The following is a 10,779-nucleotide window of genomic DNA, read 5'->3' on the forward strand; positions in this document are numbered from 1 at the left end:
GTCGTCTACCGTGGAATGATCCTGTACATCTGCCAGACTACCCGCAACGATGTCGCTTAATTGATCTGGAATTACTCTCAACAAGGCGTCTAAAACTTCAAAGATTGGTCGTATTCGACATCTTAACAAATAACATTGACTGCTCAGAGCTTCTCCTGCAAATTCAAATAAACGTTCCCCAGCGCCAGTTGCGATACAGAACAATGATTTCCATACAAGGCAACACAATGATTTCCATACACAGGACATGCTATGGCTATAACAATCCGCTCAGTTCCTGCCTACGAGGATTCAACGACGTTTGTGATTTTTTTGATTTTAACATGACCAAATATAGTTTTAAAAATAGAATTAAAAATGTAGCGTAAGAAAACCAGTCTGTACGATATTATCGAAGATTAAGGACAAATATACAAATATACAAATAATGTGTTTGAAGTGTTTTGAAAATCTGATTGGCCTGATTAAATTGAAGTTTGTTTTGCAAGAAATGTGGAACATAATTCTTTTATATACTTAATACTTAATTTGGCCTTGGAGTCCCCGGTAATGAGTATTATATGCGTTGTTTAAAAAATACTCGTAGACAAGATCTTCTCTCGAAAAAGAGTCCGTCACATTCCTCGAATTTTTGCTGTTTGATTTTTGAATCCAATAAGGCTGAACACGTTTAAGTAGTGACTTTGAGCATATTATGATGTAAATCGAAAGTCAGGTTTTTTTTTCAATCCTTAACTTGTGGAAAACTGCAGAATTTAGAAGTACAATTAATCGGGCCAAATATTTGAATGAACCGGGAAAAAACCGGGAATTTCATTTCGCGTTTTGAGTGACCACCCTGAGAGCGCCTCTCACATACGGACCAGACCACTAAAAAAATACAAATAAGCTGGGCCTAATAACATATAAGCAGAACGTATAAATCCATCTATACCTCTTTACAATAACATCCTGCTCTCAGCTATTGAAATGTCATTAACTTTTTCAACCATCTATGCACTTTTGTCTTATTTCTTCTCATTCCTTTTAAATTCTATCTATATATCTATGCATGTTTTTGACTACTTAGCATGGTAGTGTGATAAATGTAGTAAATTATCAGAAAATCAAATCCAACACAGCACAGTCTCTTCACCGAGAGAGTAATAACAAAGCGGCAACAGTTTAGCAGACAATGGATCCGATCTGAGTAATACGAATGGAGTAAAGCTCCGGAGCGCACAAGGAAAAAATATGTGTATACGTGGGAAAATCTAAATATATATGTATTCATGTGTGTGTGTGTGTGTGTGTGTGTGTATGGGTATTATAAAGTACCGCGCCGGGCAGGGAACTGTGATACCGTTGTAAACTAATTAAAAAACAAGCAAAGGTTCCAGGATCAGAAATTCAACTTCTCGGACTGAGTCCTGTTCAGTCCTATTTATTAGTCATGTTTTCAATATGTGTGCGTGTTCCGAAAGTGTGTAATACAAAAATGATAATATTATTCGAGAGGGAGTTCGAACGAGGTGTTGACTTTTACTAAGCCTTTCTGGTAGATATAACAATTCTTCCTCCTTTAAAGTTTCAAATATAATATTCATAGTTTACAAAATATTTGAATGTGTTTAAACACTTGTATTATTTTTATAGTTAGAAATCGTCCGTTGACGTCTTAAAGACTACATTTATAATTAACCCAAATGCGTTCTTTGACGCTCAAAATATAAATGAGACCGAATGCGTTCTTTGACGCTCAATGCTCATTTAAATTATTTACAAAACAAGAATGCATCCATAGATGCTCTAGCCAATGATAAAATATCAAACTGAAAACGTCCAATTGACGTCGTATTTTGCTCACTACTTCTTCATGTTTTTACTTGTACTGTTTGTAGCTTTTTCTGTTTCCTTTTAGCCTCTCAGATCGCCGTAATGTCAGCGAGGATTGTTCTTTGTCATCCGGTAGGTCGTCCGAGCGTTTCCTTTTCGTGGCTGACTCCACCAACTCGTCATCGTACCCAAGGAAATCATCCTCGGAACTGTCCGCTCGACCTCGTTTAGTAAACATCCTGCTTGGCATCGTCATGTTTTGGCGAACTTCAGTCGTCTTGGGTAGCCTTAATTGCTCTCGGTGTGCTCGCACCACCACGTTTCCAACACTGATCTGAAAAGTTGCAAGAGAACAACGTTTTAAAAATTTTGCTGGTATCCATCTTGAAATATCTTTCGGATAATGATTTTTATACCAGATGGTATCTCCCAACTTCAGATTAGTGATTGGATCTTTGAAGACCTTTTCAGTATTACCTGTAATACTACGGTCCTTATTATCTATTAAATCATCAAAAGAATCGTCAATTTTCTTTGGTATGAATTTTTTCTTAGGGTTAATCAAATCTAATAAAATTTTTGGGGCGTAAGTTAAATTTTTTTCTGATGGAAAACTACCATCTTTTGGTAAACAAGAATTTCTGTAGTTGATAAGAAACAAGTTGATTTGGTCCTCCGTGTCCAGTTTCCTAACCCCTTCATCAAAAAGAAATTTCTTCAATACATCCTTAACAATTCTGACTGATCTCTCAGCTTGTCCATTACTTGAAGGATTGTAAAAAGGACTTTTCATCACAATGATACCTTGCCTTTTCAAAAATGATGAAAATTCAGAAGAATTAAAGGGTGGGCCACCATCTATAACCACCACGTCCGGCAGACCAAATCTAGCAAAAAGGGACATAAATTTTTTGATTACCTTATTAGCATTAGTACCAAACTTCATCCATTCTAGCTCGATCCATTGGAGAAACTATCAACTATTAGCAGAAACACTTTTTGACCATGATAAAAAAAATCCGCATGTATTCTGCTGAAAGGACGAATTGACGGAATCCAATGTGTTTTATTTTTATTTTTTTTGGTACTATTGCCATTCTATTACAAATATCACATGAGTGGACAAAAGACTCTATTGCTGCGTTTATACCGAACCAACATACTGATCTACGAGCCAACTGTTTCATTTTTACGATTCCAGAATGGTTCAAATGTAATAGTTTTAGAATATCTCTTTGCATCGACCTTGGAATGACAACTCTATCCTGAAAAATTAAGCACCCGTCCATAACTTCCAAGTCGTGCCGATTAGAATAGATATTTATCAAATCTTTGTCAAATCTTTCAGGCCAACCATTCTGGTGATATGACAATAATCTTTGTAAAAATGAATCCTGAGAAGTTTCTTTAGCAACTCTGGAAATGTCTACAGGAACTTCCTGTGTCAAATTGACACTCTTAACGAATTCTTTGTCAAAATCAACAGGTACTTGTTGATTAAGCGGAAAACGTGAGTAGAAATCAGCGTTGCCCATTTGGGCTGACGGTCTATAACGAATGTCGAAATCAGATATAGACAACTCCAGAATATACTGTTGTAACCTTGTCACATAAATTGCATTTTTACCCGATTTCCCAAAAATGCCTACCAGTGGCTTATGGTCAGTATAAACGGTGAAACTTTGGCCATAAAGGAATTTATGGAACTTTTTTATTGTGTTTACTAAGGCTAAAGCTTCCAAATGTAAAATGGGATAAGAACGTTGAGCTTTGTTGAGTGAAAAAGATGTAAAACAGATTGGTTTTTCTATGCCATCAACAATATGTGCTATGACTCCACCGAGTCCATAGCCTGATGCATATGAAACAACAACAATTTGTTTTCTTGGGTCATAAAACTGTAGCATATTTGCCTTTAATAAAGCGTGTTTGCTAGCTGCAAAAGCTGTTTCACAATTATTGTCCCAAATAAATTTTACATCTTTTTTCAACAATTGGTAAAGGCAAAAAAGTTTGAGGAACAAATTTTCCGTAATAATTTACGAGACCTAAAAATGCTTTTAATTCAGTCACATTTTTCGGGGCAATAGCTTCACTAATCGTTTTAATTTTGTCTGGATTTGGAAGTAAACCGTTTTCAGTTATGATGTGCCCCAGATATGGTAAACTTGAAACAAAAAATTTACATTTATTCAAGTTCACCTTGATGTTTGCATTTTTGAGTCATTCTAAAACTGCATAAAGTTTCTCACGACAATCAATCAAATTTTTTCCTGCAATCAAAACATCATCTAAATAAACTGACACATTCTCAAGTCCGGCCAAAACTTGTTCATCACTTGTTGAAAAATTGCTGCGCTGGAGGACGCCCCCTGAGGAAAACGATTATAAGTGAAAAGCCCTTTGATGGTGTTGATAACCATAAACTTCTTCGATTTTTCTGATAAAGCTAGCTGAGTATAAGTTCTAAAGAACAAAAAAATTTACAACCTGATAATCGCGCGAACAAATCTTGTGAAACTGGAAGGGGATATGTGTTTGGGATGATCATTTAGTTAATAGAAACCTTGCAATCTATAACCAGCCGTATTTCCTGATTCTTTTTAACAACCGCAATAACCGGAAATGCCCATTCACTTGTCTTGATTGGTGTTATTATTTTTTCCCTTTCTAGCATTTCCAAATGATTTATAACTTTATCTTTCAATCTATACGCAACGTCATAAACACGTTTAAAAATGGGCGAATGATCTTTAAGCACAAGATCAGCTTCATAACCTATTATTGGCGAAGAAAAATCTTTATCAAAAACGTTTGAAAACCGCTTTTTAATATCTACTATTACTTTTTCCTTTTCATCAACAACCCCAATGTTGTTAACAGTAACAGAATTCAAATTGATAAAAACTTTCCTCCAATGAGGAGAAAAAGTATCCAACCCATTTCTTCCCAATAATGGAAGAAAGTCGTTTTTGCTATCTAAAATAATAAGTTCCAAACGTTGATAATTCCCATTCACCACAACATCTACTAAAGCTTTTCCCGCGATAGAAAGCTCAGCCCCATTAACGACCACCAGTTTCTTTACACATTTTTGAATAGGTACAACAAGAAGTTTGTCAAATAATCGCTTCCCCATAAGCGTTATTGATGAACCACAATCAACCTACATTTTAACCAAGCGACCCTGAATCAAAACATCAATCAAACATGGTTCATTAATGTTTGATTTGTTAGAAACCATCATGCATTTAAATTCACCTGAATCGTCAGACGAATCATCCAGCGCAGGTTGCAGTCGATTGAAAAGTTGCTCCAATTGCGTACTCGTACCCGGTTGAAGCTCATCGGCAAAACGAACTGTAGGTTTCCTCTGGTTATTTATATATTTAAAACATTTTTTGATAACATGTCCAGATTTGCCGCAGTAGTAGCATATTATGCTACGCTTAGCATAATCTGCTTTCCTTGGCCTCGAACCGCTTCTCGATCTGCCCCGGTAGCCGCCAGTATTCCTAATATGTCCGCCAAACGATTTGCTCCTGCTTCTACTTCTGCTTCGTTCATTATTGAAACCGCCGCGAATGAACTTGTCCCGTCTACCCAACCTTGTTTTAATTGAAGAAATCTGATCCGATCTGTTACTAATCATTTTAGCTCTTGAACCGGCTAGTTCCCAATTGATAATCATTCGCTCAGCTGATGCCAGAGTGAGATTTTCCTCACCTAGCATCTTCTGCTGCAAATCCTTATCATAGACTCCCATCAGAAGTTTATCTCTAATGGCAGTCTCCTTGAATTCGCCGAATTCACAATATTCCGCCTGCAGCTTTACTGCTAAGACGAAATTTTCCGCCGATTCATCTATAGCCTGTATTCTGTTGTAAAATTTGAAACGTTGAATCAAATCAGATTCCTTCTTATCGAATCTTTCTTTTAATTTTTTTATCAACTCTGCATATTGCAAAGAAGATAAATCCCTAGCGGGGTAAAGCAGCTTCAATTCCTCGAAGACCGCCGGCCCGCTAAGAGTAATAAACAAAGCTTTCTGATTATTTTCTGGGACATTATTGTATTGAAATACAAATCCCAAACGCTCAACATAGTTAGCGAAAGACGCGCCAGGAACGTACGGTTCAATTGAACCTACTATATTTGAAGCCATCAGTATATTCAGTGCAAATAAAACGCTGCATGGAATGAGAACAGCTGAAAGTAAAATGAGAAAAAAAAAAGTCACTCACCAAACCCGATGAATATTACCTCACGCGAGAGCTGTAACAAACTCTCAGCCAGGAGAGACTGTCCAGAGACCTGAGATCCAACAGCTGATGAGTAAGCTTTTTGCGCAAAGCTTCAAATCTCTTGCGCCGTACGCACAGAGCTTTATAGCGTAACGCCCCAACTGCAACTTTATCTCCTTTTGGTTCCCAGATAATTTTTTGTTTCACTTGCAATTTTATTAGTTTAAAACTTTAAAAACTTTTTAATTTCTTTAAATTTTAAATAGAAATCAGTGCCTTTTTAAAATGAAATTAAAAAAAAAATAGATAAAAAGAAATACAATAGCTTTAAAATTTTTGTTCAATTAAATACAATAGCCTTTTATCCCCTTTGGAATATCACACAATACACATTGTCTTCTTTTGAAATTTACACAATAGCCTTTTGCCTTCTTTTTTTTTTCTTCTCACACAAAAGCTTTTCAATACCTTTTTGTCCTTCAAGACAATAGCTTTTCAAAATTTCCTTTGTACCAAACACAAATACTATTTTCTATTCCTTTATTCTTTTTTTTTTAATTATTCACCATAACCCTTTTTAATTACTTTCTTCTTTACATTAATTTACACCAAACACTTTTTTATTCCCAAATTGCGCTAATTTAGACCTTTGCCTAACTAATTTTTTTTACTCTTTTTTCCCGTAACACTTGCAACACTTCCAGACCGTCGCCTGCTTGATATCACTACTTAGGCAAAATTTATAACTTAATTAATCTCCCAGCACCTTAGCCCTCGAGAGAAAATTAAGAAACAAATTACCTTTTATCAAATTTTCACAAAAAAAACCTAAACCTGCCGTACGCTCTTCAACTTCACCAAAAAAAACTAGTGCAATCTAACGTTCGGCGCCGACCGTTGCCGTTGCCGCGAAACTATTTTTCACTGTACCGACGGTAACAAATTATCACCGCAAAACTCACTTACGGACTTTTAACACTCGCGAATCTATATATAACTATTTTAAATTAACGCACTTACAATTTTGCCGCGAAACCGATTTTATCACTTGTCGCCAGTTATTAAGTACCGCGCCGGGCAGGGAACTGTGATACCGTTGTAAACTAATTAAAAAACAAGCGAAGGTTCCAGGATCAGAAATTCAGCTTCTCGGACTGAGTCCTGCTCAGTCCTATTTATTAGTCATGTTTTCAATATGTGTGCGTGTTCCGAAAGTGTGTAATACAAAAATGATAATATTATTTGAGAGGGAGTTCGAACGAGGTGTTGACTTTTACTAAGCCTTTCTGGTAGATATAACAGGTATGTATGTGTGTATGTATTTATGTGTATGTATATGTATGTATGTGTCACATTCGTTGTTTTGCTTTCGTCTCGATTAGACGCAAATTGTTTATCTCCGTTTGAGTTCGCAAAATAACAATACACGAGTTATCGTACGGGTGTTTTTTTTGTCGATTAGTTCTTGTGCTGCGCGATAACAATAGCCTGTTATATATCGGCAGAAACATCTGCACACTGGTAGGGGCAGGCTACCCCGCCAGTGATTCGATACGCAGCTGATATATCAGCAAGAATAATTCTCCCGCACCGCTGTTACCCCGCTAGCAGCACGGACCATCATACGATCGAGCGAGTGGAAGTCAACTACAAGTGGCATCTACAAGGTCGCGTGTAGGACACGGCCACTGCGTCTCAACACGAAGCTGGATCGTCATTGTTTGTTCTGCGGAGACGCTCGATTAATTCTACTATCAGCCGTGAGGTCGTGACTTAGACGTTCGGTGAAGTATTACCTTTAGAATTTTTACTATTATTATCAATATTATTACTATGTTATAATATTATTATTAATATTATTATTGATATTATTATTGTTATTATTAATATTATTACTATAGTTATTATTATTATTATTATTACTATTGTTATTAGAATTAGTATTACTGTCTTTTTTTTTTTGATCCATTGTAGATTGAAAAATTGTTTTTAAAATTTAACATCAACTACTTGAACCCCCCCCCCCATATTCGAATATTTATCGTTTGTGTGCGGTAGAGCGTAACGCTCCCGCAAAATGGACGACATGCAGGTGCAACTTTTCCTGGAGGTGGAAACAAACGGGGAAGAAATTGAAATTTCTCCCATCAGCTCACCCCTACCTTCCCCTGTGCCCTCCCCTTTGCCAAGTCCTGTACCAAGAGTACCGGAAGTACGGGTAAAAGCTTACCCAGATGCCGCTGGCGGTCCCTACGTTGTTTTTTTCCGGCCCATAAAGAAGCCATTGAATATTATTCAAATTGGCAAAGACCTGGCAAAACATTTTTCGGCCGTAACCGAGATTACGAAGGTGAGGCCGAACAAACTGCGAGTTGTCGTGAGTAGCTTGAAGCAAGCAAACGAAATTGCTGGCTACGAGCTCTTCACGAGAGAGTATCGCGTGTACATCCCTGCCAAGGATGTAGAAATCGACGGTGTGGTTACCGAGGGGAATCTCACTGTAGATGACATTTTGCGTCATGGAGTTGGCTGTTTTAAAAACCCCTTGATGCAAAGTGTAAAGATACTGGATTGCAAGCAATTGCATTCAGTATCCATCGAAGAAGGGAAGAAGAAATTCCTCCCTTCGGATTCCTTCCGAGTAACATTCACCGGATCCGCGCTGCCGAACTACGTCCGCTTGGACAGGGTTCGTCTACCTGTACGACTGTTCGTACCGCGGGTCATGCATTGCCAAAACTGTAAGCAGTTAGGTCACACAGCCACCTACTGCTGCAACAAGGCACGCTGTAGCAAGTGCGGAGGCAATCATGCTGAGAACGCTTGCAGTGGGGATACTGAAAAGTGTCTTTATTGCGAGGGAACTCGGCATGACCTTCCGGCATGTCCCGCGTACAAACAGCGCGAGGAAAAAATTAAGCGTTCCCTTAAGGAACGATCAAAGCGCTCTTTTGCAGAAATGCTTAAGAGGGCTGAGCCACCCTCGACAGGAAACATCTTTTCCTTTTCGCCAACCGATGAGGGTACATCTGACGATCCCGTCGAAGGGTGTTCCTATGCCTTGCCAGAGGGATCTAGGAAGAGGAGAATGCTCAACTCTCCTAATCTTTCTCGTAAAGGTCGTAAGATAACCCCTAGCGGAATGACCAATAAGACAACACAAAAAGGAAGCGGTGAAGAAAAACCGAAGCAAGTACCCCCCGGTTTTAATTTCAAATCAAACCAGGAGTACCCACCGCTTCCTGGGGCACCAAAAACCCCTCGTGCACCCATTTCTCGATCAGAAGACATAAAAGAAACAGGGTTCATAAAATTCTCTGATATTGTGGACTGGATATTTAAAACATTCAACATACCAGATCCCCTTCAAAACATTCTTCTTGCCCTTCTCCCAACAGTGAAAACCTTTTTGAAGCAACTCACAGCAACTTGGCCCCTCATTTCAGCTATCGTATCTTTCGATGACTAATACGTTGAAAGAGGTTAGGAATTTTGTCACTGTGTTACAGCGGAACTGCAGAAGTATCATCCCCAAATTTGATTTATTTTCACATTTGATAAACACATACAATTGTGATGCGTTCGCGCTTTGTGAAACTTTTCTCAATTCAAATGACCAACTTAATTTCCACGATTTTAACATCATTCGTCGAGATCGAGACTCACACGGTGGAGGGGTACTTTTAGGGATCAAAAAGTGCTATTCTTTTTTCAGAATCGACCTCCCCTCGATCTCGAATATTGAAGTTGTTGCCATTCAAACGAATATGAATGGAAAAGACCTTTGCCTTGTTTCGTTATATATTCCCCCATCCGCGCGGATTGAACAGAAGCAACTCCTTGATATAGCAGAATTGCTTCCCGCACCTTTTTTGATTTTGGGAGATTTTAACTCTCACTGTTCGCTATGGGGGTCGCTGTACGACGACAACCGATCTTCTTTAATTTGTAACTTGATCGACGACTTCAATATGACACTTTTGAATACTGGGGAAGCGACACGTGTACCTAATCCTCCAGCACGTGAAAGCGTGCTTGACCTATCCCTCTGCTCGACATCACTTGCGTTAGATTGCCAGTGGAAAGTAATCAACGATCCCCACGGTAGTGATCATCTTCCAATCGTTATATCAATTGCTAATGGTTCAACTCCCCCGAACCCAATCAATATTTCCTACGACCTTACACGTAATATTGATTGGAAGCGTTATGAGTCTATTACAGCGGAATCTATCGAGACTCACGAGGAACTTCCTCCGGAGGAAGAATACGCGTTCTTAGCTGGCTTGATAATCGACGCCGCGACGCAAGCTCAGACGAAACCGATACCCGGGGTAACGATTAGACAACGCCCTCCCAACAAATGGTGGGACAAAGAGTGCTCTGAGCTGTACGCGCGAAGGTCCGCGGCGTATAAGGACTACCGGGAGTACGGCACTGTCAACCTACTACGAAAGTACGAGGCACTGGGCAGGCAGATGAAGAGCTTAGTAAAGGCGAAAAAACGCGGGTACTGGCGGCGGTTCGTAAACGCGTTGTCGAGGGAAACAGCGATGAGCACTCTTTGGGATACCGCCAGGCGCATGCGGAACCGTGACGTTTCGAATGAGAGTGAGGAGTATTCAGATCGCTGGATACTCGATTTTGCCAAAAAGGTCTGTCCGGATTCTGTACCGGAACAGAAAACCTTTCGCGACGCGTTTATAGTAACTACGGAAGA

General features: G+C 38.9%; 1 protein-coding gene across 1 annotated transcript; it reads right to left on the reverse strand.

Moving 5' to 3' along the window:
* Positions 1-1,424: 1,424 nt before the first annotated feature.
* Positions 1,425-5,834, reverse strand: LOC129732470 (uncharacterized). Its single transcript, XM_055693376.1, has 2 exons — positions 5,077-5,834; positions 1,425-2,149 (listed from the first exon to the last, which is right to left on the reverse strand). The coding sequence occupies exons 1-2, from the start codon at positions 5,161-5,163 to the stop codon at positions 1,862-1,864; spliced, it is 375 nt and encodes a 124-aa protein (XP_055549351.1). The 5' UTR covers positions 5,164-5,834; the 3' UTR covers positions 1,425-1,861.
* Positions 5,835-10,779: the final 4,945 nt, after the last annotated feature.

Source organism: Wyeomyia smithii, chromosome 3 (genome assembly GCF_029784165.1).
Source record: "Wyeomyia smithii strain HCP4-BCI-WySm-NY-G18 chromosome 3, ASM2978416v1, whole genome shotgun sequence".
Taxonomy (NCBI): Eukaryota; Metazoa; Arthropoda; class Insecta; order Diptera; family Culicidae; genus Wyeomyia; species Wyeomyia smithii.